This window comes from Salmo salar, chromosome 14 (genome assembly GCF_965601325.2).
Source record: "Salmo salar chromosome 14, fSalSal1, whole genome shotgun sequence".
Classification (NCBI taxonomy): Eukaryota; Metazoa; Chordata; class Actinopteri; order Salmoniformes; family Salmonidae; genus Salmo; species Salmo salar.
This window is the reverse complement of record NC_138304.1, coordinates 29,644,621-29,671,655: the sequence shown is the minus strand read 5'-3', so window position 1 is coordinate 29,671,655 and position 27,035 is coordinate 29,644,621. Positions and strand designations below refer to the sequence as shown.

Sequence of the window (27,035 nt, the reverse complement as noted above, 5' to 3'; positions counted from 1 at the left end):
AAAATGAAAAACAATTCCACTTTGACATTATGGGGTGTTGTGTGTAGGCCAGTGACAAAAACCCCCAAACGTAATCCATTTTAATTTCAGGCTGTATTACATCAACATGTGGAAAAAGTAAAGGGGTGTGAATACTTTCTGAAGGCACTGTATGTACTTCTAGTGGAACATTCTGCCTCGCAGAGCGACAGCTAGGTCAGTTCACTGTCCCAGTACTGTAGCTAACTCAGGAAGACTGACCTTTAAAAAGTGCTGATCCCAGCCCCAGATCACCTCAACCATCCTCAGCTGACTGAAGGGACGCCCCCAAGGTCTTTCCCTGGTCTGGCCTGGCGGCTGTGGAGTCATCTGATCAGATGGGTTCCACACACCCTCCCACCACCACACACCCTGTGATGACCCAGTTAGGTATGACTGACTGGCTTCTACACTACCCCAGATCCATTAAAATGGTTATGCAACTGAGCAGCCCAAACAAGTCAAACAGTTCAGCAGAGCATGAATGTGGAGATGCAGTCAGTGTTAACTTTGACCTGCTCCTATGACACCTCAATTGTTTTTACGCTGGGGTTACATAAACTAGGGATAAAAAAATCTGAGCATTTCCTTTTCTTTCTCTAGACTTCTCTTGGCTTAAGGACAACAAAGTCAAGGTATTGGATTGGCCAACACAAAGCCCTGACCTCAATTTGTAAAAAAAACTACCCACTTCCTTAATTTACTGACCACACACACAGAATGCAGGTTGGGGGGTGCGCCTGCATGTCTGAAGAGCTTTGTTCGAGTCTGTCTGGACATTTCCAGATGAAGCCATGAATGTTGAAATTACCTTGAAGTACAAATAGCTTATTATATTATAGTATAAAAACAAAAAGTCAATAGATGCCATGCATATAAACCCCTGTTGAAAATATTGAATTCTTGACATCCAAGCCCCAAACAATTTCTCATAACTGTGATGGATGGAAGAGAACATTCAATTAACAGGGCATAGCACACCCTTGTGGCAACTGATGCTCGATGACAACAATGGTTTAAATACACCATGAACCTTCAACAGTTGTGGCCCCAGTCAGTGTATGAGTTTCAGTACTGTTGGTGACCCATATTAATCTTCAGGAAAAAAACAGAGCTTGCCCCAAGCTAAGGCCTGGCCCCAGACGGAGCGTTCCGTTATAAGCTGCCAAACAACTCTTCATAGGAACTGGGAAGAATGGGTGAACACCAGCCAGGGAAAATGACTCCCCTTTTAGGTGTTTTAACCAAAGTATTTCTATGCACAACAGATTGATTTTAATTAGACCATTAACTATACAAGTACTGAGACTGAAGAGCTTAAGTCCTTCGGTTAACTAACAAATCACTTCCAACCAATCATTAATTTGGTAACAGTTAACGTGAAACCTAAAGTCAAAGGCTACATAACACAGTCATAATCATGACACTGGTTTAAACAGTCATAACTGTTCATTTATTTTTAAATCTACAGTTTCCTTTAGTACTGTGTCTGTAGTCCAAGGCCTTTGTAATGTTTTAAAGAGTAAATACTAAGCAACATTACTAACAGGGTTGCGTGTTGACTCTTAACTTTGGTGGTCACATGCAATAGTATCATTCACAATGTAAATTTAATCCTTAAGTCCTAATAATTCATACTTCTATGGATATTAGCTAGAAAACATGTGCTTGGACTAGTTCAATGAATCCCAGAGGCCAGCAACACAATATGGCATTCTGGCTTTAGAGTCCACCCATGAAGGCCAGAAAACATAAGCTAAACAAAGCCCTCTATGTTGTCACTTTCTTTCTTTTAACCCCAACAGGAAGTTGTTGAAACTGATAAGAGTCTAAATAAGGAAGGAAGCACATCTGTCTGCAGTCCTCTAATAATACTGTATGGCCCTCTCTAAACTTAAGACCCAGAATGGTCTTGGTCATGATGGGTCACTGGGCTCTCAGGACATGGCAAAAAGATAGATGTTTGCATTGTGTTTGCTTTCCAGAAGGGGACTGCTGCCCCCTACAGCTCTGGCAGGGCTTTTTAGCACTAATGCGCTAGGACTGTCTAGGGTCTTACCATTTTGTGACCGTTTTCTTTTGATGAGCTATCGGTGTTTGCTATGGTATTTATTCCATATTATTACAGTGTGTCTGCACATAATTCAGTCATTGATAATTCTGTCAAACTCAAAGTCTAAGACCACAATAATGCTGATAACTTCCTGCCTTGAGGTTTTTCAGCAAATACAGGAAACCAGTCGGCTCTTTGAAATACATTTATTTGTATTACCTTTCCTGGTCCTAGAGAAGAGCTTGATGCTAGAGTTGGATGATGAGTTGGGCGAAGAGCGGAATATACCACTGAAGCAACGGGGGGATTTGGGCGGTGAGGGGACCTGGTGGGTGGAGGGGTAGGGGGAAATGGTTCTGGTTGAGCCAGGGCTGATCCGGGACTGGGCAGGGGCAGCCATGGGACTGGAGGGTTGGCTGACACCGGCAGGACCACCCCTCACAAAGAGTCCTTTAGTTGGGCTGACAGAGTGGCTGCAGACCTCTCCCTGAGATAGAAGAGAGGGGAAGGTATTTAATTGACATACACTCATGCAAATACCTTGTTTGTTTATGCACGATGTGTCACTATACAGTTAAGCAGAATGATATATTGACACCTGGGAATATTGTGACAGAGGCTTTGTGGACTGTAGTCAAAGAAACCACATTAGCATTAAATAAAAATGTTTCACCTCACAATTTCAATCTGTTTGATTTATAATGCATTAGCGCCTGAGTGGAATATATAAGGCTTGACAGTCTGTAGGAGATGCCCACGGCTTGGGTGAAGTCACTTCTCTGTCTGAGATATGAAACCATGTGACCTTACCCCGTGGAACTGCATGCATACAGTAGTAGCACCCAGTGTTGGGAAGCTACTCTGAAAAAAATAGTTTACCAAGCTACCAATTACTTCACACTGGAAGAAGTTAAGCTACACTAAAGTTACCATTAAGAAAAAAAACACTGTTTATTTAAAGTTACTTTGAAAAAGTAGCTCATCACTACATCTAAACTACTTTGTGAAAAATTATCATATGTAATTCTGAAAATGTCAGACTACAAATTGCAAGAACTGTTCACTTTGGGGTCATATGATAACAGAAGGTGTAATTTAGCCTATTGAACACAAAAACTGTTTCAAGTAGGAACTAGGCAGGTCTGGTCCCAAAAAATGAAATTGCCTACTTCACCCATATTCTTTTTGCAAAAAAAATAGTGTGGAGTTCCAGTAGTTAGCTACACTGCTACATGGCAAAAACAGTAATCAACTACTGAAAACACTACCTAGATATGAATTTAGTTCAACTACCACCAAGCTACTACCAAATTTAATTCAATTACTAGTTGAACTACAGAGTTCACTACTCCAACACTGGTAGCATCACAAGGAAGTATCATGTTGTGAGCTCTATCCAGCCAATAACACCATTGGCTGGTTTTAGGGGTCGATAAGGCCAGATGGCCAATGACAGAGCACCTGGGGGTGACACAGGATTCCTCACAATGCTCTGACTACCCAGGTCCAGAGATGTTTACAGGGGTTAAACCCTAAATAAAAAACACATACGGTGGCACTTCCTGGTATTTTGAAAGTTCTGTACCTTGAAAACTGATTGCTGACATGAAAAACATTTTAGGGTTGCATCAGAGGACTAATGAAACAAATACCAAAATATAGTTTGAGTGGTATTTTCCTTTAAGTCGATCTAAGATTGATTGTCTGCAGGGACCAGTTGACTTTTTTTCATGGAAGAGGTTAAGACCATTATGCTTTTAGGGATTATTATGTATTAAACTGCAAATGATTTTTTTTACCCCTTTTTCGTGGTATTCAATTGATAGTGACAGTCTTGTCTCATCGCTGCAACTCCCGTACGAACTTGGGAGAGGCGAAGGTCGAGAGCCGTACGTCCTCCGAAAAACACAACACAACCAACCGCACTGCTCCTTGACACAATGCCCACTTAACCTGGAAGCCAGCTGCACCAATGTGTCAGGAGACCTTGTCAATGTGCACTGCGCCCGGCCCACCACAGGAGTTGCTAGTACGCAATGGGACAAGGACATCCCTGCCGGCCAAACCCTCCCCTAACCCGGACGACGCTGAGCCTGCCGGTCGCGGCCGGCTGCGACAGAGCCTGGACTCAAACCCAGAATCTCTAGTGGCACAACAAGCATTGCAATGCAGTGCCTTAGACCACAGCGCCACTCGGGGGGGCCCCCATTAAACTTCAAGTTTAACCTATTCCAGTCCTTTTCAATATATACATTTTTTAAATCCCATATGACGGAACTCCATTGCAGTGACCAAGAACATTAACCCCTGTGTTTAATAGTATTACAGATTTTTTTTATTTTACCGTTATTTAACCAGGTAAGTTGACTGAGAACACGTTCTCATTTACAGCAACGACTTGGGGAATAGTTACAGGGGAGAGGAGGGGGATGAATGAGCCAATTGACTGTAGGACACCAGCTAGCTTACAGTGGACTGCCTATCTGGGAAACAGGTTAAAGCATTGCTTTGTGTTGTGGGTAAATGTGCTAGATTGAGACTGAGAAGGAGCTCCGTCAAACATGTCTGAAGGGGAAACTCACAGAGTAAGGCTGCCTAATTTTAAGCCGCACCTGGCGGTCAGTGAAAAAGCAGTGCAACAGCCTGTGTTGCAAAAAAATATATGGGTAAAAGTGGGACATTTCATACACTTATTAGCTAAAGCCTATTGGGGATTGTGCTACTGTATATTAATAAGTGAATGCGAAAATGTTGTGATAAAACACTAGCAGTGTTTTTAGATGAAACAGTAAAATATTGCAGAGAAGTGTTTAGGTGACAGAAAACAGGCTATGAACTCAAAAGGACTGCCAAGAGAAAATTACAACCACGCCTACAGTGAATTTGGGAGAAGTTTCTCTAAACATTCCCTATTGGTCCAGATATACTGGTACTGTACAACATATCACAAAATCTGTCCTGAGCCTCTAGTTTCCTTTCCACAATGTTTGAGCATGATATTAGCTTAAGACTGGCCCTACTCTACAGACATTTCTGTTTGGCCAATCCTGTGACAAATCTGAGAGAGACAGCCCACACCCTACTTCTCTGTTTGCCAACAAACTTTCTTATTGCGCAACAGCGTGTTTAGGCAAGCTAGTCAGATTGGAGAGTTTTATCAGCTAGTTCAAAACATGAGGAGAGACCGGTGGTTCAAGTTAAGTTATGGTCACATGCACAAGTGAGATGTCTTTCTTGCAAGCACTAATTCACTACACACAGTTGAAAAAAAATATATATCAAGAAGGAATCAAATCCTATAATTCAGAGAAAAGACTGAGGTTGTTGGGAAAATAACTACTGAAAGCACTTAAAGACCGACTCAGACAATGTAAAAGACTGAGAAGGAAGAGAAGCTTGCTTTGTAGAAAAGCATGATAGAAGGCTAGTAAAAATTCTCACTCAGTGAGAAGAAGCAAAACGAAACCGCTACCAACTCAAAACCAAAGACGACACATATAGTAAGAGATTGCACAACCAAGAAGTTGTCTAAACATCTCTGTAGGGCTGACCCCAATTAGACAACTGGTCGATTGTTTGGTCTTCAGGCTGTTGGTCAACCGAGAGTTTTAGTTGAGCAGTAACACATACATATAACCTGTTTTTGCTTTGTCATTATGGAGGTATTGTGTGTAGATTGATGAGGGGAGAAAAAAAAAGCGATTTAATATATTTTAGAATAACGCTGTAATGTAACAAAATGTGAAGAAAGTCAAGGGGTCTGAAAACCTTCCAAACGCACGGTACACACAACCAGTCAAAAGTTTGGACACATACTCATTCAAGGGTTTAACTTCAATTTTTACTATTTTCTACATTGTAGAATAATAGTGAAGACATCAAAACACATATGGAATCATGTAACCAAAAGTAAAAAAATATATTTTAAAAAAAAGTTAAATAAATAAATACAAATATATTTTATAGTTGAGATTCTTCAAAGTAGCCACCCTTTGTCTTGATGACAGCTTTGCACACTCTTGGCATTTTCTGAACCAGCTCATGAGGTAGTCACCTGGAACACATTTCAATTAACAGGTGTGCCTTGTTAAAAGTACATTTGTGAAATGTCTTTCTTCTTAATGTGTTTGAGCCAATCAGTTGTGTTGTGACAAGGTAGGGGGGTATACAGAAGATAGCCCTATTTGGCAAGAACAGATCAAATAAGCAAAGAGAAATGACAATCCATCATTACTTTAAGACATGAAGGTCAGTCAATGCGGAACATTTCAAGAACTTTGAACGTTTCTTCAAGTGCAGTCGCAAAAACCATCAAGCGCTATGATGAAACTGGCTCCCATGAGGACCGCCACAGGAAAGGAAGACCCAGAGTTACTTCTGCTGCAGAGGATAAGTTCAATAGAGTTACCAGCCTCAGAAATTGCAGCCCAAATAAATGCTTCACAGAGTTCAAGTAACAGACATCTCAACAGCAACTATTCAGAGGAGACTGCGTGAATCAGGCCTTCATGGTCGAATTGCTGCAAAGAAACCACTACTAAAAGGACACCAATAAGAAGAGACTTGCTTGGGACAAGAAACACGAGCAATGGACATTAGACCGGTGGAAATCTGTTCTTTGGTCTCATGAGTCAAAATTTGAGATTTTTGGTTCCAACCGCTGTCTCTTTGTGAGATGCCGAGTAGGTGAACGGATGATCTCTGCATGTGTGGTTCCCACAGTGAAGCATGGAGGAGGTGGTGTGATGGTGCTTTGCTGGTGACACTGTCGGTCATTTATTTAGAATTCAAGGCACACACAGTTGAAGTCGGAAGTTTACATACACAATCAAATCAAAGTTTATTTGTCACGTGCGCCGAATAGAACAGGTGTAGACCTTACAGTGAAATGCTTACTTACAGGCTCTAACCAATAGTGCAAAAAAAGGTATTCGGTGAACAATAAGTAGATAAAGAAATAAAAACAGTTAAAAAAAGACAGGCTATATACAGTAGCGAGGCTACAAAAGTAGCGAGGCTACATACAGACACCGGTTAGTCAGGCTGATTGAGGTAGTATGTACATATGGTTAAAGTGACTATGCATATATGATGAACAGAGAGTAGCAGTAGCGTAAAAGAGGGGTTGGCAGGTGGGACACAGTGCAGATAGCCCAGTTAGCCAATGTGCGGGAGCAGTGGTTGGTCGGCCCAATTGAGGTAGTATGTACATGAGTGTATAGTTATAGTGACTATGCATATGATAAACAGAGAGGTAGCAGCAACATAAAAAGAGGGGTTGCGGGGGGGCTCACAATGCAAATAGTCTGGGTAGCCATTTGATTACCTGTTCAGGAGTCTTAGCCAAAAACATTTAAACTCCGTTTTTCACAATTCCTGACATTTAATCCTAGTAAATATTCCCTGTCTTAGGTCAGTTAGGATCACCACTTTATTTTAAGAATGTGAAATGTCAGAATAATAGTAGAGAGAATGATTTATTTCAGCCAAATACATTTATTTCTTTCACCACATTCCCAGTGGGTCAGAAGTTTACATACACTCAATTAGTATTTGGTAGCATTGCCTTTAAATTGTTTAACTTTGGTAAAACGTTTAGGGTAGCATTCCACAAGCTAATAATAATATTGAATGCATTAAAATAAAATGACTGTAACAAACACTGTAGAGTTAGGAATTAACAGTAACTGTACTGCTGGTGATATATGTAATGGAGAATTGATATACACTAACAATCAAACAAGTCACAATAAAATTATGAATGTGCACAAATTGGCGGGAGAGAGCGCATTCTGGAGAGAGAAGTGCGTTGTGCATCTAGGTGCATGCTTAATCCGACATATGCATTGGCCATGGAGCATTTACGGTGATATGGCCTCAGCAGAAGTCAGGGCATTCATACTTCTTGCGCTTCGTGGAAGAATGCCCTGATTTCTGCTGAGTCCATTCTTGCCCTGACTTGCTACAGTATTATTTCAGTCTTTCTCTTCTCATTGTCAGAGTGGCACATTGTTTGCAGAGTGCACAACCTACACTACACTTGTGAGAAACAAGGTTTGGTTTATTGAATTCCATTTAATAGTTCTGTGAATTTAGTAATTGTCTTTTGTTTGGCGCGCTCCTGTCAATGTTGAGCCCACACAAACCTCCCTTTTTCAAGACACTGTCTTTCAAAGATATTTGGATTTCTACGAATTAACGTCACAGATCTTCAACATAAAGGTCTTAAATACTGTTTCCCATGCTTGTTCAATGAACCATAAACAATTAATGAACATGCACCTGTGGAACGGTCGTTAAGACACTAACAGCTTACAGACGGTAGGCAATTAAGGTCACAGTTATGAAAACTTAGGACACTAAAGAGGCCTTTCTAATGACTCTGAAAAACACCAAAAGAAAGATGCCCAGGGTCCCTGCTCATCTGTGTGAACGTGCCTTAGGCATGCTGCAAGGAGGCATGAGGACTGCAGATGTGGCCAGGGCCATAAATTGCAATGTCCGTACTGCGAGACGCCTAAGACGGCGCTACAGGGAGACAGGACGGACAGCTGATTGTCCTCGCAGTGGCAGACCACGTGTAACAACACCTGCACAGGATCGGTACATCCAAACATCACAGCTGTGGGACAGGTACAGGATGGCAACAACAACTGCCCGAGTTACTCTGGAGCGGGATCGATTTGGAGGTGGAGGGTTCGTCATGGTCTGGGGCCATGTGTCACAGCATCATCGGACTGAGCTTGTTGTCATTGCAGGCAATCTCAATGCTTTGCGTTACAGGGAAGACATCCTCCTCCCTAATGTGGTACTCTTCCTCCAGGCTCATCGTGACATGACACTCCAGCATGACAATGCCACCAGCCATACTGCTCGTTCTGTGCATGATTTCCTGCAAGACAGGAATATCAGTGTTCTGCCATGGCCATCGAAGAGCCCGGATCTCAATCCCATTGAGCACGTCAGGCACCTGTTGGATCGGAGGGTGAGGGCTAGGGCCATTCCCTCCAGAAATGTCCAGGAACTTGCAGGTGCCTTGGTGGAAGAGTGGGGTAACATCTCACAGCAAGAGCTGGCAAATCTGGTGCAGTCCATGAGGAGATGCACTGCAGTACTTATTGCAGCTGGTGGCCACACCAGATACTGACTATTACTTTTGATTTTGAACCCTCCCTTTGTTCAGGGACAGATTATTCAATTTATGTTAGTCACATGACTGTGGAACTTGTTCAGTTTATGTCTCAGTTGTTTAATCTTTTTATGTTCATACAAATATTTACACATGTTAAGTTTGCTGAATATAAAGACATTGACAGTGAGGACGTTTCTTTTTTTTGCTGAGTTTAGAAGTAGGCCTATAGGCTATCTGGCCTGCGCGCAAATGTGCCCATTTGGGGATGTGCCCATTTGGGGATCTGATAGTATTTCTGATTGGCTTAACGCATCACCACTAATGACCTGTGGAGCTTCTCAAAGTAATGTTTCTTCACCTGAAACAGCAAGCAAACAAAGTCTGTTTTTACATCCATTGAGAATTACAAAAGTTCAAAGTATTTTTTTCCCAGCTTTCTCCCTTTCGATAACCACTCAGCATGAAGGTTAAAAATGTCAAGCTCTGATCCAATGGAAATGTCATAAAATAGGCTTCTTATCAGTGCTTGACTTGGACTGAAATAGGTTCTGGGACTCATTTTGGGTGCTGGTACTGTTTATATTTAGGTGCAGGAGCTCCACAATACTTTTGAGAAAATATTCTATAAAGAGGAAATGGAGCTCAAGCAGTAGAACATTTGAGGTGCTGGATAGAGATGTGATTAACCACATGACAATGATTGAGATATGAAGACATTATTGTAAATTTAAGGAAACTGTTTCACGAAAATGTGCATATCAAAACCATATCTGGCACGCAGATCGGTAGAAATTAAGATAAATTGGCATTCCACATGAGAACGGTTGCCGACTCCTCGTGTAGCCCATTACTGGCAACTTCAGGAGAGTAATAGCAGAATCTGCAAAAGCCAGTAGGAGCGTTAAGAGAATAGTTGGGTCAGGTTAATGTTTTTTTTCTTCTGATTATCTAGATCTCTGGCGCCCTCGAGGAATCAAACCGTAAGCTTAAAGGATCAGATAAGCTCAATGCATATAGTTGATTTTATTAAAACACATAGGGTGTGTCCATATACGGAGAAAATCCGTTTAAACATTTTGAGAAATAGATTGGTCAACAACAAAAACAGCGACCGGCGACCAAGATTTTAATTAGACGGGATAGCCCTACATCGCTGATAACCAGTCTTTGAAACTTAGCATGCGTTCTACTATTTTAAACACCCATGTCTCAGTATAATGCTGAGCTCCTGCTACTGAGCAGAGCAATCTTCATTATGTCCAGAGAGACGACTACGTCTACAAACTCACTGTCATGTGACATCGATTTCCATGGATCATCATCAGACGTCTACCCACCCAACTAGAAGTACCACGGCACTCCATCCACTCAGCGCTTTTCATGACATCAGAGGGCTCCGGAACAATGTCTGTCACACTGCCTGTGTCCAAACACAGTGCTCAGATAACTTAAAACTATTAAAAAGAGTCCAGTGCAGCAGTTTTTATTTCAATATCAAATAATTTCTGGGTAACAAATACCTTACTGTGATTGTTTTCAATTAAAATGGTCAAAGAAAAACAAAAATAGCTTCTTAGCAAAGAGCAATTTCTCAAGCAAGAATTTGATCAGACTGTTTGGAAGTGGTCTGAGTGGAGGGGAAAACTGAAAACTAGCTGTTATTGGCAGAGGTTTAGAACTCTTTCTTAATTGGTCTATTAACTAATTTACCATCTGCTGATGTCAACAGGCAGGCCAGAACTCCATCCCACCAAAACAGGCTGAAATTTCAAAACAGATCTTACACTAAAAGGGCATTATCATAATTTTCCAAAATTCACAGTATTATTCCAACATCAAAGTGTGGAAATATATATAAAGCACAGGAACATCATGTTTTGGACCACACTGGGCCTTTAAAATTAAGGGTAAAGGTGAGAAGCGCAATGCTGTCAGTCAAGAATAACTTAATTGTGTGTAACCACGAGTATGAAGAAAAGACAATTTACATTTGGATAGCCATCCTTGCCCGAGCCTCCAGACTTGCCGTCCAGTATGGGGAAGGCGAATGCACTTACGTCCTGCAGACAGAGAAGGCTTTTAGCCAATTTTGACAAGAAAAATGGACTATTGATGTTACATCCAGACAGTGATTGATTGGACCCAACTGTCATTTTCAGCTTTAGGTTCAATCTTTAATACTGGACAATCTGCTTCCGGCAAGACATGTAAAGCTCTGAAAGAGGAGAAACGTGTTAAACCACTACTGGGGCATGGCATGACCAGGAAATACATGTATCCTACCTTTCCGTATAGGTCTACTGTATAACATTCAAGTTCTGCATGTCAATCATCATGTTTAAAAAGGAAAAAAGGCAATAATTCGTAGCAATAAACAAATGTAATTGCATGGAGAAGGAGATGTGTATACACATCTAGAGGCATGTTTAATCCATGCACTACTCCTGGGAGGGCATGGGAAGGCATGTGATTGCATGGATCTAATGGATGCCATCCAAAGAATACCAATGAGGTGCAGCAACATGAATGTAGCAGCAGTCAGCACCGACGGTAATAATTCACTGTCATTCAAATAACGTAGGGCCTATTTGCTCTGCTTAGATAATGCACATAGTATAAATATATGATTATTATCAGATATTGTCTGGGGAAACAAAGAAACCCCATAATGATGCTAGCCTGGTTTAACCAGACTGTACACAGTGCTCACTGCTCACCATTGTTTCAGGTTAAACAGGTTGATGTGATGCCAATGCGATCAGTGATTTGGTTCATTTGAGCAGAGAGAACATGATGCAAGGGGAAACCAGAGTAATACTCTGAAATCCAATAAAATCAGGACTTTCTCTCTCGCTTCTTTGTTGCCCCTAGTTACGGTGCAGGGACACAATGCATCATGACTCAGTGGTTTAGAGCAGACCAGAGCAGTGTGTTTCCAGCTGTTTCCCTAGCTTCCTCTTTCTTCTCACACAAAAACAGATACCTTATTGCCCATAAGCCCACTAGATTGGAAATAATTGTTCTAAACATTTACTGATTATAACAATAACTGAATAACAGTAACTGAATAACAATGCTGGTGCATTTAGGAATGAAAAAGAGACCTCAGTGGTATTTGGATTGTGTAAATAGACCAGTACAGGATGAGTTTTAAGTCTGAGTATGGGATGGGCTTCAGGTCTGACATGAAATTTGACATTTATTATTTTATTAAATTAACACTGAAATTTAGATGTGCATAGACGTGAACATTTCGCCCCCAAAATCAAGTGAATAGCTGATGTTGAGTCCAGTGGCGGTTCTAGACCATTTCAACTGGGGGGGCCAAGCTGGGGCCAGTTGTACTGTTAGAGGGGCCAGTTACATTAGAAGTTATTGTGTCATATCGTTTTCTTCACTGTATTGCAGGCATTAGCAGGAAAAAGACCTTGTTCATAATCATCATCATTGCCACTGTCTAATAAAGGATGTAAAAAAAAGAATGATAGCAAAAATTAGTTATGTAAAAATTATTTCATACTCCACATTTATGGGGGCCACAACGGGATCCAAAGTTGTTGTCACAGGGGCACTGCCCCCCCAGAACCACTAGTGGTTGAGTCCATGTTTTGAAGACTTGATGCTGGGTCGGCAGGTAGCCTAGTGGTTAGGGCGTTTGGACTAGTAACTGAAAGGTTGCTAGATCGAATCCCCGAGCTGACAAGGTAAAAATCTGTCGTTCTGCCCCTGAACAAGGCAGTTAACCCACTGTTGTCGTCATTGAAAATAAGAATTTGTTCTTAACGGAATTGTCTAGTTAAATAAAGGTTAAACATTTTTTGGGGAAAACTAGCATCATCTCATGCCAGTCCAAAGGTCAGGGTTGTGCAAAGAACCTGTCAAATAAAGTAACCTGAACAATGTTGTTTTTGATGTAATTACAAATGACTGCCACACACACACACACACACACACACACACACACACACAAACAAACACTGACCTCAACTGTGAGGACTAGACGCTGTGAATGGGAAAAGATGCCCGGGTGATTGATGTAACAATGCGGACACCCGAACATACTTGAAAGTTACATATTTTGCAACATTATAACACAAACAGGCTTGCGCCTGTGATAATCACACACAGAAGCTACTCTTTCCACAATGCCACATCAACAAACACCTGTAGGTGTCAAATAACCGACTATCATTTACGAACTTACTGGCATGTTTAGGCGTAGTGTCCTCTTTTTCTTCGAGGTTTTCATATCCTTCTTGTTGGACTCCATCACGGTGCTTCCCATTTTCAGACTAATTACCCTGTTTTCTTAGTTTTTTAGGAGCTTGAGTAAATTGCGTGATACTATACCATACGTCTTTATCTGAAAACGAAGTTGTAAGTCAACGTTCTTTAGAAGAAACTACTTAATTCACCAGGAAGTATAGCCTACCGCATTACAGACAAGGGGTGTGTTCACATCACGAAGACTGAGCGCGCTGCTTTTCACTAACAGATGTCAGTAAAGCATGGCTTCATTATTGGTTCCTATTTCCTTGACTCCTTCCCTAGGTCCTAACTCCTTCCCTTTCCATTTCCTCCACAAATATAAACGGATTGATTGATAAAGCAGAGCACAGCATCACATGTTATTCAAAGGGATATGTTAGGGGTGGGGGACTTTCACTGGCTGACCATTTCAGATCGTCAAACTCAGAAAGGAATAGGAATCGGGACAATGATTGAAATGGAACACATACACACGTTCTGTCTTTCTTACATGCAGTGTGTGGGTTAACGTGAGCAAAACAAGTAGCCTCCAGATGAATATGTTGCTGATATCCTACAGCAAGGCAGATCTCAGCCATTCTTTCTCCGTCACTCCATCTGTTGCATGTACGTAGAATAGATGATGCATGAGCCATCCGTTCCCATTCCACTCTGCACCGCCCCCCCTCATTGATAAAATGCCTTGTTTGCCCTCAATTACACGTTTTTGCTCTCTCCAACAGCTCTTGTTTCAGTTCGTTTATACATTTAAACATGGACCTAATTAATGGCAGGCCATACTTTTATAAATTATATTTTTTATCCGATGTCTTCAATTGCTAAATAATATATTATGAATGTAATACTAACAAAAAGTGTATGGCGATGAAAGTGATGGCTGTAGTTGCCATATTTGGCCAGTGGGTGTCTTACAATACTCCAGCCTCGTCTATTCCAAGGGGTCCTTCCTATGGGTCAGGCAGATGTATGCGATTTCTGAAGGCACAAACAAAATAATTAAGATGTAAAATAGTTTATTTTGTAAATGCTTCTAAATTTAATTCCAAACGCCAACCCCCATATTTCTCTGTACACTTCTAAATGCATTTTAAAAACATTTTGAGACTACAGGACCAAGAAAAATTTAGCACAAACACACTGGTAGGACGATGTCATTTTATACAAGAGAAGAAAAATATCCAAGAAACAATTTTGTTACAACCATTCATTGAGAAAATATATACAATTGAGTCTTCGGAAAGTTAAAAAAATACATGCCATATACATTACAAGTTCTAAGACTGTCTCCAATATTTTACAGTCGAGTTGAAATTGTGCTCGCAAAACATCTTCTAACTACTGTATGTGGCTTGTGATGTGTCAATATCACATACATTTCTGATTAAGTAGAATGTCATCTCTTTTCAAAATGTAGCACCACCAAATGTCCCGACTTTTTCCTCTGCAAGAAACATTATTTTATTTTTTCAGTACACTTTAATTTCAAACGCCTGAAGCAGTAAGCAATGTCATATGACGTCTGTACACAATTTCTATGTAAAAAAAAAAAGGTTATATTCCTACACATATTTGGGTTAAAAAGAAGTTAAAATTGTGTTTGGGTGGTTTAAAACCTTTTTCACAGCTCTATAAAATCAAACCTGATTAACAGCAAAGATGTCAGAATGATGTCTTTACCATTTTTTATTCTTTAACCAATAACTCATTTCCACACTCAGTCACCAAAAATATTTCTTTTTGAGTGGTCAAAGTACGTGTAAATCACAAAAACACTAAGCTACAATACCATACTTTTAATACAACAAAAATACTTTGTGAATTATTGTGGTTATTTTACAAATTCTGTACAGAATAATCATAATATATACTCTGAAACTGATATTATGACATCCTTCTTAAATAAACTGCAATGACAAAAAATAAAATAATTAAAAAACACCCAAACATCAAGAAGGTTAAGGTAGTATTTGGTCAGTTATTCCTATATTTTTCTTTATATACATTTGTACACAAGTAACAGAATTTCTTCAATCTTCAGAAAACAATATCAGTTTAACCTTCTTTTTACTCTCTCATCATTTTGAGAAAAAAATTCATTCATTCAATAATAAATACAAAACGTCCTCTCGAATTTCACTCAAATCACATGACAGAAACCTATGATAAAACTGACTCATGGAATCAAGTATCTTAAAGTTTGTGTGTACGTGTCATTTTTTAATTTTTTTTTTAGTGCAAGTTAATATTCCCTTCGCGGTAGTCATTGCTGTACATTCCCCATTCAGTGATGTCTACATTTAGTCAAATGGTTTTACATTTAAAGTTTTAAACAAAAGGGCCTGCCCTTAACAACCAATAGGGTCCACGCCCTGCACAGTGCGCTCTCCTCATTCGCTGGTGGATTCTCATCTGTGCCCTACTGTATATCATCTCACTAATACACAGACGCTGCACTCATTGACAGAGTCCTTCCATCAAAACCCATCCTCTCGGGTGATATGGCACGAATCACATGTCTATCTGCTGTTGTTTCTTCCTGCTCTCCTCTTTCCACACCCTTTCCTTCTGTCCATCTTCAGTCTATGCTTCCAAACATGGGAATCCATTCACGCGTGACTCTTAGGGTTTACTCAGGCCTTCTGCTCGTTCTAACAAAGTCTGAAGCACCTCTCTCTTTCTACACAGAGATCAGGGCATCTGCATAATATGGCAAGGAATGCATTTATGTTTGTTGTTGTCATTTTAGGTTTTTCTCAGTTGATCCATTTCCTGCAGTCTGCTGTTCCACAGTGACAGGCGATCTTGTGTTGGCCGTCCACGCAGTCATATTGGTAGTCGAAACAAAGCTGGAAAATAATGAAAAGAAAACAGTGATGACAATGAAAACGCCATTCATAGCATATGTAGAGATTTTCAATTGGAAGGAAAAAGAACCCACCTCCTCTCCTTTCTCAATTCTGCGGTTGGAGGTGATGATGATTTTATAACCTCTTTCGAAGGTTACCACCTCAGCGACACAGTTTGGGGTACAAGAATGGTTGATGTACCTGTATAAGAAAACAAACACATAGCATTGCACATTATGACAGAATGTTTTATGACATTTTTGAATGAGAGGTTCATTGTGCATACTGTGTAATCAGACGCGAGGCTACATACGGAGCCCTGTAAATTAAGTACTGCACCACCATCCTGACATTGAGCCACAAATAAATTAAGATTAGAATGTGAATCAGATGGAATGTGACTATGTAAACAATACAACAAGGCCCTATGATAGACTAGCGTCCTGTCCAGGGGGTGTACTTCAAGCTGTCTCCTGCTCCTATGAGCTGTTCCGGCCTGCACAAGCCAAGGTTCACACAGTAAGGCTAATTACTTTTACTTATGTAAAAGAATATGCTTACCTTGCTAGACCCCCTGTCTGACTGGAATCAACGACATGTTCACTGTCGATGCGGAACATGAACAAGCCACGATTCTGTAGGGGGAAAAGTAACCACTTAGACCAACTGGAATCCTCACATGAGATAATATAGCAAACATGTATTACTCAGCCTTCCCTCTCCACAACAAAAGTAATTAGTGCAGCCTTGAGTAAAGAAAAAGGTTTTCTACCTGAGACTTGTAAGTCCTTTGCTTCCTGATGGCCACCTCGTTGCGGAGGACGGTTCCGTTGTACTCAATCACCATTGTGTGTTTCTCTATGTCCCTGGATGCATATAGACCCAGGCCCTGTGGACACAGCAACCAGAAAGTTTGTCCTTACTCTCGTGCTGTCATACTTCAGTGTCATATTCACGCTGCTACTTTAGAAGGGGAATGCTACAGAGCTGAACATAGAAGATCCTGTCCAGTAGACCCACCTGGATCTTGGAGGCAGCGAGGTAGACGTTGGCCCTCCACTCACTTTTCATCCAGCGGTACTGCGACGACCTGTGGTGCACCATGGGTGGCTTGGTGTGGGGTACACCTCCCTCCCCCTGGGCTGTGTTCTGACACCTGGAGGAGGTATTGGTGGTGCTGGATACCGGCTGGGGCCTAAGAGTGTGTGTGTGTGTGTGTGTGTGTGTGTGGAGGAGGGTATAGTACAATTAACAAAACAAGTCAAAACAAAGCCTACATATTGTTATAGAAAGATAACTTGTGCTAAACCAAAGTATATTAAATCCACAGATTAAATTGTCGTGGAAATTCCACAATACCTAATGACAACGGCGGTGGATGGGGAGCTGGTTTTGGGCATGGCCCGGGCACTGCCAGAGGGGTTAAAGATCAGGGGCAGCTCCATCAGAGGGTTACGGCCGTAACGGAAGGTATACCTGTCACAGGCCTCTATCCCTGGGAGCTGGAACACAACCAACAGCACAGGGAAATGAGACTGGAACACTCCTCCTCACTTCAGTGTCTACAATACAGTATGGTGTGGGTATTTTAAGAGTCGTTTACCTGAATAGGCAGCTACAGACACCTATAGTGTCATTTGAACATTGATCATTTAATCTAAATCTAAATTGTTTTAATATAATATAACTAAAAACAGATACAAACCGATTCAGTGATCTTGGTGACTGCAGAGACGGTGAGTCCAAACAGGTCCTCTCCTTTCAGATAGACAGGGAAGAGTTTCAGAGTTCCTATTTCAGTTCTCCTGTCAGCCACCGGACCCAGGACCTTATCCCACACCCCTGATGGACAGACAGGAAACAGCAGGGTCATAGATTATATATATTATAGGGACTCCAACAGAACACATTTATTGTAGTAAAAGACAAAATGAACTAGAAACAAGCCTAGTCTAAGCTAACCCAGATACATAAACGGCAGAGGCTACAGCCAAAACAAGGCTAACTAAGCATGTCATAAAACCAATCTCGTTAGCCCACCTTTACTAGATAAGCCTAATCTAAAGCCTGGCCTAAGACAAATCCATCCCAGCCCACCTTCGGCGGTGGAGTCAGTGAGGACCAGGTCCTTGTATCCCTGCTCGATGACGCGGATGCTGAACTCCGGCTGCTCCTCCCTCTCCTCTACGGAGCACAGGTAGCGGCAGCGACGGTTGCCATGGCGCATGCTCCAGTAGATTCGGCATGCCTCGTAGCCCACGGGGAAGATGGCTGTGGCCGAGTGGAAGGCGGCCATCTGGGATGGGGTGATCTGACCCACGGCATAGAGCACCAGGCTGCCCACTCTGAAGGTGTAGCCCAGCTCGGGCTGCTGTACGGCGCTGGCCATCTGCCTCACCTCGTCCCTCTGGATGTAGACGCGTCGGAACACAGCGAAGCAGCGCAGCTCGTGCTCCAGGACGTGGCCAGAGCCACCGTGGGCGGAGCCTCTGGGTCGGTGGGCGTGGCACAGCATGGTCTTGTCCTTGAAGAAGGTGCAGTGTGCCTGCAGGGCGCAGGTGAAGTGGTAGACGTTGGTGCAGCGCAGGCGGTGGCAGCCGCTGGTGGCGCCCATCTGCTGGCAGAAGGCACAGCGGACCGCCGAACCCCGCCTCAGCGCCAGCTCTACATTGATCAGAGCGCCTGACTGCGTCTCATACACCTATACAACAATACAACGTTAATAATAGATATACAACACAATAGAACTTTAATAAAAGAAGGGGCATGATTCTAGTGGATGGTAGTAATGATCTGAAACCAGCAGTCCACCTCTCTATCCTCTGGGCTACCTACCTCGGTGGACCACAGGGCACAGTTGAGGTGCACCCACACGTCCAGGTCCAGGCTGAGGAGTCGGGCAGGGCCATCGGTGACCCCGTCCCCCAGCTGGTGACAGAAGCAGCAGCGGCGCTGGTCCCTTAGACTGGCCCCGGGGCGGAGAGACGCTCCCAGCTTCCTCAGCAGCCCGTCTATCTGGTCTTCGTCAGGGAGCTGGGAGCTTCCTCTGGGCACCACCACCTGCACTGTCCACTTCCTCCAGTGGAGACCCTTGTGTCTCTTCCCTTGGTGCCAGCCCTCCTGGTGAGCCCTGGGGCCCCGCGCCTTCAGCTTCACCGTCACTTTGATGGTGTCTGACTTGGCCTCTGTCTTAGGGGTCTTAGGGGTGTCACTGGCTGGGGGGAAGGGGATGGGTGAGGTGGAGGGAGGGGACTGCTTGAGCTGGAGCTGGGCCAGACAGTGGACATCCAGAGAGGACATGTTGTTGCTGTATTGGTGTTGTGTTTTAGACAGGTTCTCTTTCTGGTCCGAGTCTGGAGACAGGAGGGCTACCGTGTCCTGCAGAAGACAATAATGTAATGATGACCTGCACATTTCAATTCATTCATTCATTCTAGGCACAGCTTTGAAGAGGCACGAAGAGGATTCAACACAGCTTTGAAGAGGCACGAAGAGGATTCAACACAGCTTTGAAGAGGCACGAAGAGGATTCAACACAGCTTTGAAGAGGCACGAAGAGGATTCAACACAGCTTTGAAGAGGCATGAAGAGGATTCAACACAGCTTTGAGGTGGCATGAAGAGAATTCAACACAGCTTTGACTTGACATATTATGCACTCTTCAACACCTTTACATGCCTTTGATTCTTGTGCACACCAAAGTGCCTCATGTATTTTAATTGGTAGGTATTGATAGGACATTCTTAGTAGGACAAACCTTGGAGTCTGTAGTGGTTCTGGCCTGCGAGGAGGAGGAAGAGGAGGAGGAAGCAGAGAAGAGGAGGAAGCAGCTGTGGCTGCAGAAGACCAAGTTCCCCTCGGAACGCAACAATCCTTCTTGTTCCTGAAGAAGAGGAGGGAAGCCAGGCATGTTAGGAGATGTAGCGAGGGAGCTCAATGAGATATCAAAGGCCAAGTCGATGCCCATACAGAAACCTTCATCAATGCTAAAAGGGTTTATTCAATAATCAAACAGCTCCAATATCCAAATGAATCAGGGTTTAACCATTTGTGAACACCCCAGACTTCAGTTGGAGGGCATGCTACTGCTTAACCCACTAATTGCACCGATATGGATTTCACTCCAATGGGGGGGATTAGCATAATTAGAGGCTCTATAGTACGTGTGTGTACGGACATGTACGGATGTGTGTGTGTGTGTCTGTGTGCATTCATGCTCTTGTGTGTGTGTGTGTGTGTGTGTGTGTGTGTGTGTGTGTGTGTGTGTGTGTGTGTGTGTGTGTGTGTGTGCGTGCACACCCCCAAAGGCATAATGTGGATTAATCCATCATCTGAAGTGAGGTCTGAGCCTCTGGTCATGACCCGTCTGTACTCTCCTGCCCCCTGGAGAAACAGACTAAAAACAGTAATCCACGGCTGACTGACTGATGGAGAGAAGGGCTTTTACTGGGTTGGTTGGTTGGTCAAGAAGATAGTAAATCAACCCATTTAGATCATTGCTTGGTTGGGCAACATCACAACAAGGTAATTGATCAATCTGTATTGACAGAACATGTGGACTATTAGATAGATATAGACACGACTATCTAACATGGGCCGCAATATCAAAATATCAACGTATCGCTAAGTGTTGACCTATAGATAACAGTCTTTGTAATGTATGAGTTCAGCCTGATAAACATGTAGTAATTGACTACATGAAAGCTCTGGTGGTACGTTACCTGTTTGTGTACAGGAAGGTCTTTGATGGACTTGCGGACTCCATTTCCCAGCACCACCACCTTACAGTGGCAGCACCACTGGGCCTTGGAGCCTGGGGTCTTCTGATGAGGGCCTCTGACTGCAGCTGGACCTGAAACACACAGACAGCTCTCTGTGACACAGCTCCTCCAACTATGGTAGATGCATAACAGGCCAGCGCAGTACTGCTGCTAGGTTTATTACTTCAAATAAATGATTAGAGCTCTGCTGCAGTCTTGTTTTGGACCAAATAACCATTTCAAACAAATGATTTTTACAACGTTTTAAAGGCAGTTCTTGTCCCACTCTGGAACTTCAATATGTCCGTAGAGTATATTACGTTCAACAATATATTGACAAATTAGCCAAATCAAAAATGTTATATTTTCAAAATTAATGTTTATATTTTTCAATATTCATAAATGTATGTAAGAAATGTGCTATTGGCATCAAAATACTACTCATGTCACAGAGAAAGCGGTAAAGCTTCATATGACACCAACCTTTGTTTTGTAGCACGTACAGATTAAACATTGTGTCACAAATATTCTAACTTCAATTAATTATTTCTCGATTATGCTTTAAGATCCAAATGTCAAATATATGTCAACAATCCTTCCACCTAAGGACCCTTCTATGGATTAGATTTAGTGAAAATCATAGTCTTTTTTTGGTTCTAGTTTTGCGAGGACCATAGCTAGCCATGATGCAATTGTCTTAGAACAACAGGAAATTGGTTTAAAGATAAACACCTCCTTGTTATAAGACCCCATGACAATTAACACTAGATAATTGACAGGAATATCCTATATCTTCACACCACTGACGAGGTGTCCACTTTATCATTTATCTGTCTGTTTGTGGTCTACGGGTCCAGGCTAACTGACCAAATTCATTAGGCCTGTGGTCTGATACTTTGACAGCAGCGATAAGCAGGTGTGTGTGTGTGTGTGTGTGTGTACAAGTGAGGTCGGGCACAGGAAGGAGGAATACTCAGTTTCATTAGTTGTGTGTATCGTTGTGTGATCAATACGTATCCCCATCATTACCTGGTGGGCCAGACACATACAGCTTTTAGACCCCTGACAGAAGGATAAAGATTCGCTGGCCAAAGAAACAGACCATTTGTAAACATTGTTAAAAGGGGCTAATTATGAAAATTGAAAAACGAGGTGGGAAACAATGACGAGGATTGTAAATGTTTCTTGTAGGCCGGATCATATTGTTGTGCATGTTTTAAATCTTATGTCATTGTTGTGCATGTTTTAAATCTTATGTCATTGTTGTGCATGTTTTAAATCTTATGTCATTGTTGTGCATGTTTTAAATCTTATGTCATTGTTGTGCATGTTTTAAATCTTATGTCATTGTTGTGCATGTTTTAAATCTTATGTCATTGTTGTGCATGTTTTAAATCTTATGTCGTATTGATTGCTGCTGCCTTCTTGGCCAGGTCTCCCTTGCAAAATCGACTGTCTCAATGGGCTTTTCCAGGTTAAATAAAGGTAAATATATATATATATATTTTTTGATATATTTATTTATTTGGGCCGCAATATCAAAAAAAAAAAAAAAAAAAAAAAAAAATATATATATATATATATATATATATATATTTACCTTTATTTAACCTGGAAAAGCCCATTGAGACAGTATATATACTGCTCAAAAAAATAAAGGGAACACTTAAACAACACATCCTAGATCTGAATGAAAGAAATAATCTTATTAAATACTTTTTTCTTTACATAGTTGAATGTGCTGACAACAAAATCACACAAAAATAATCAATGGAAATCCAATTTATCAACCCATGGAGGTCTGGATTTGGAGTCACACTCAAAATTAAAGTGGAAAACCACACTACAGGCTGATCCAACTTTGATGTAATGTCCTTAAAACAAGTCAAAATTAGGCTCAGTAGTGTGTGTGGCCTCCACGTGCCTGTATGACCTCCCTACAATGCCTGGGCATGCTCCTGATGAGGTGGCGGATGGTCTCCTGAGGGATCTCCTCCCAGACCTGGACTAAAGCATCCGCCAACTCCTGGACAGTCTGTGGTGCAACGTGGCGTTGGTGGATGGAGCGAGACATGATGTCCCCGATGTGCTCAATTGGATTCAGGTCTGGGGAACGGGCGGGCCAGTCCATAGCATCAATGCCTTCCTCTTGCAGGAACTGCTGACACACTCCAGCCACATGAGGTCTAGCATTGTCTTGCATTAGGAGGAACCCAGGGCCAACCGCACCAGCATATGGTCTCACAAGGGGTCTGAGGATCTCATCTCGGTACCTAATGGCAGTCAGGCTACCTCTGGCGAGCACATGGAGGGCTGTGCGGCCCCCCAAAGAAATGCCACCCCACACCATGACTGACCCACCGCCAAACCGGTCATGCTGGAGGATGTTGCAGGCAGAAGAACGTTCTCCACGGTGTCTCCAGACTCTGTCACGTCTGTCATGTGCTCAGTGTGAACCTGCTTTCATCTGTGAAGAGCACAGGGCGCCAGTGGCGAATTTGCCAATCTTGGTGTTCTCTGGCAAATGCCAAACGTCCTGCACGGTGTTGGGCTGTAAGCACAACCCCCACCTGTGGACGTCTGGCCCTCATACCACCCTCATGGAGTCTGTTTCTGACCGTTTGAGCAGACACATGCACATTTGTGGCCTGCTGGAGGTCATTTTGCAGGGCTCTGGCAGTGCTTCTCCTGCTCCTTCTTGCACAAAGGCGGAGGTAGCGGTCCTGCTGCTGGGTTGTTGCCCTCCTACGGCCTCCTCCACATCTCCTGATGTACTGGCCTGTCTCCTGGTAGCGCCTCCATGCTCTGGACACTACGCTGACAGACACACCAAACCTTCTTGCCACAGCTCGCATTGATGTGCCATCCTGGATGAGCTGCACTACCTGAGCCACTTGTGTGGGTTGTAGACTCCGTCTCATGCTACCACTAGAGTGAAAGCACCGCCAGCATTCAAAAGTGACCAAAACATCAGCCAGGAAGCATAGGAACTGAGAAGTGGTCTGTGGTCCCCACCTGCAGAACCACTCCTTTATTGGGGGTGTCTTGCTAATTGCCTATAATTTCCACCTGTTGTCTATTCCATTTGCACAACAGCATGTGAAATGTATTGTCAATCAGTGTTGCTTCCTAAGTGGACAGTTTGATTTCACAGAAGTGTGATTGACTTGGAGTTACATTGTGTTGTTTAAGTGTTCCCTTTATTTTTTTGAGCAGTGTATATAATTCTGTTGCCATGCACATTTCTAGAAGGTACCGTGGTGTCGTGCTTGAAGACAGACATGATTAATTTCAGAAAAATAAGTTGGAAAACGAACAAACAAACAGGGTTGGATGGACATGAATTTCAGCAGTGTCTCATTTCAAGACAAGCAGACAAGAGCAGCAACATCTCCCCTGTTATGTCTGTATTTCGACATAAGGGGGCGATAAGGTGCAGGGATGTAGCCAAGTCTCTCACCTGGTCCGTCAGGATGGAAGCGGATGTGCTGCTGTGGATGTCCCTGCTGCTGTTGCATCATCATCCTCTGTTGTGGTCCTCCTCCCCCAGGCCTGATGAGCTGGCCTGGTGCTCCATGAGGGTGAGGGCCCCCCATGTCCCCAGCACCACCCCGGCCCGGATACATCATGGGGGTCCCTGGCCGGTGCATCAGGCCTCCTTGGGGGCCCACCCTCAGGCCACTGAGCATGGCCAGGGGCCCCCTGTCTGGGCCCGGGGTGCTGCTCACCTCATAGCTGCTGGGGATCTTCACACACAGCAGTTCTGAGATGGCAGCTACCACACCTGTGATGTTCTGAGAACAAAAACACAACATTAAAATGTATGTTGTAGATATTGCCAATCAAGCCACCGGCACATGCCCAGTACAGAGAGAGCAAAGAATTGGCTTCAGCTCCTACAATTAAGCCTGGTGATGTTTTAATCCTCACATATTCGACCAGTAGTGAAATGACTGAGGTGCATTTTTGATGGGAAAAAGGGGAATAAGCTACCAACAATAACCAACAAAGATTAAAAAAGGACCTAGACCATTTCCTCCCTGCTGATTTTCTATGAAAGCAAGGGGAAGTGAAGCCAAAAGAACAGAAATACTCACCTCAGCAGCCGCTGGTCTCAGGGTGATGGCTACAGACACCAGGCCTGGTTTAGTGTCATTAGACGGCGGGCCAAAATGGGAGCCAAAGAACATCCCATAGGGCTCAGTCTTGAGCTCAGTCTTCAGCCTAACCTCTGATCCTACAGGAAGAGACATTAGGAAAAATATTTTAAAGGAGGATTCATTAATACTTACTGCTTTCATTGATAGTGTAAAGCAGTTTGTGCCAGCTGTTGATGTAAAAGGTCTTTATAAATATCATTTGATTGATGTTGAAGTGCCGATAGTAGTGAGAAAGGCACATCTCTTTTTACAGTTGATCATTTATTACCAGTTTAAACAAATTACCAAGGCTGTGTATATTCATATTAATTCATGGTAACACCTTATTTTAACGGTCCGTAGAAAACCATTTATTAATCATTACTCCCACATTTATAACCCATTTACAGTTTGCCATAATGGCCTGGAGGGGATGGCTGCCATTTTACGGGCTCCTAACCAACTGTGCTATTTTGTGTGTTTATTCGCATTGTTTGTAACTTATTTTGTACATAATGTTGCTGCTACCGTCTCCTATGACCGAAGAGAGCTTCTGGACATCAGAACAGCAATTACCCACCTCAATCTGGACAAAGAGTTTTTTTTTTAATTAGTCCGACGCGAAGGATATACTGCTTCTCCGAGACCAGGCCCAAATCCCTGTCATTCGCGGGAAGAATAGATGGAAATATAGGGGGTATCCCGCCTCGACCATCCGTTCTATTGGCTAACGAGCAATCACTGGAGAATAAACTGAATGATCTTCGTTCAAGACTATCCTACCAACTGGACATTAAAAACTGTAATATCTTATGTTTCACCAAGTCGTGGCTGAACGACGACACGGATAATATACAGTTGGCTGGGTTTTCCGTGCATCGGCAGGACAGAGCAGCTACTTCTGGTAAGACAAAGGGTGGGGGTGTGTCTATCTGTCAATAACAGCTGGTGCGCAATGTCTAATATTAAGGAAGTCTTGAGGTATTGTTCGCCTGCGGTAGAGTACCTAATGATAAGCTGTAGACCACACTTTCTACCAAGAGAGTTTTGATCTATATTTTCCCGTAGCCGTCTATTTACCACCACAAACCAACGCTGGCACTATGACCACACTCAACGAGCTGTATAAGGCCATAAGCAAACAAGAAAACGCTAATTCAGAAGCGGCTCCACTATTGGCCGGGGACTTTAATGTACGCAAACTTAAATCCATTTTACCTCATTTCTACCAGCATGTCACATGTGCAACCAGAGGAAAAAAAACTCTAGAGCACCTTTACTCCACACAGAGACGCGCACAAAGCTCTCCCCCGCCCTCCATTTGGCAAATCTGACCATAATTCTATCCTCCTGATTCCTGCTTACAAGCTAAAACTAAAGTAGGAAGTTGCTCAATACGGAAGTGGTCAGATGAAGTGGATGCTGCGATATAGGACAGTTTTGCTTGCACAGACTGGAAAATGTTCTGGGATTCATCCAATGGCATTAAGGAGTATACCACCTCAGTCACCGGCATCAATCCAAAAGTGCATCGACGACGTCATCCCCACAGTGACCATATGTACATATTCCAACCAGAAGCCATGGATTACAGGCAACATCCGCACCGAGCCAAAGGCTAGAGCTTGCGCTTTCAAGGAGCGGGACACTAATCCGGACACTTATAAGAAATCCCGCTATCAAACAGGCAAAGTGTCAATACCTACTACACCGGCTCTGACGCTCGTCGAATGTGGCAGGGCTTGCAAACTATTATGAACTACAAAGAGAAACACAGCCGTGAGCCGCCCAGTGACACGAGCCTACCAGACGAGCTAA

General features: G+C 42.8%; 2 protein-coding genes across 8 annotated transcripts in view; both read right to left on the bottom strand.

The window, feature by feature from the left end:
• Window positions 1–13,698, bottom strand: part of LOC106569190 (5'-AMP-activated protein kinase subunit gamma-2) — a 50,169-nt gene extending 36,471 nt beyond the window's left edge. For 2 of the 3 annotated variants that reach the window (XR_001320451.3, XM_014140284.3), the window contains exons 1-3: window positions 13,408–13,698; window positions 11,192–11,263; window positions 2,291–2,558 (exon numbers count right to left, since the gene is read on the bottom strand). Coding sequence is in view for 2 of the 3 variants with exons in the window: in XM_014140284.3 (XP_013995759.1) it covers window positions 2,291–2,558; window positions 11,192–11,263; window positions 13,408–13,488 (421 nt within the window). In the remaining variant the exon portion in view is untranslated. The remainder of the gene's footprint in view (window positions 1–2,290; window positions 2,559–11,191; window positions 11,264–13,407) is intronic. The other variant, XM_014140285.3, reaches the window with a different exon arrangement.
• A 915-nt stretch (window positions 13,699–14,613) lies between these two features.
• The window catches only part of LOC106569192 (histone-lysine N-methyltransferase 2C), a 137,507-nt gene continuing 125,085 nt past the window's right edge, over window positions 14,614–27,035 (bottom strand). For all 5 annotated transcript variants that reach the window (XM_014140291.3, XM_014140290.3, XM_014140292.3 and 2 more), the window contains 13 exons: window positions 25,176–25,315; window positions 24,539–24,872; window positions 21,040–21,170; window positions 20,076–20,201; window positions 19,154–19,696; window positions 18,416–19,019; window positions 18,024–18,160; window positions 17,678–17,820; window positions 17,339–17,513; window positions 17,091–17,207; window positions 16,880–16,953; window positions 16,411–16,519; window positions 14,614–16,318 (listed from right to left, as the gene is read on the bottom strand). In XM_014140291.3, coding sequence (XP_013995766.3) covers window positions 16,226–16,318; window positions 16,411–16,519; window positions 16,880–16,953; window positions 17,091–17,207; window positions 17,339–17,513; window positions 17,678–17,820; window positions 18,024–18,160; window positions 18,416–19,019; window positions 19,154–19,696; window positions 20,076–20,201; window positions 21,040–21,170; window positions 24,539–24,872; window positions 25,176–25,315 — 2,726 coding nt within the window. In that variant the 3' untranslated portion in view covers window positions 14,614–16,225. The remainder of the gene's footprint in view (window positions 16,319–16,410; window positions 16,520–16,879; window positions 16,954–17,090; window positions 17,208–17,338; window positions 17,514–17,677; window positions 17,821–18,023; window positions 18,161–18,415; window positions 19,020–19,153; window positions 19,697–20,075; window positions 20,202–21,039; window positions 21,171–24,538; window positions 24,873–25,175; window positions 25,316–27,035) is intronic.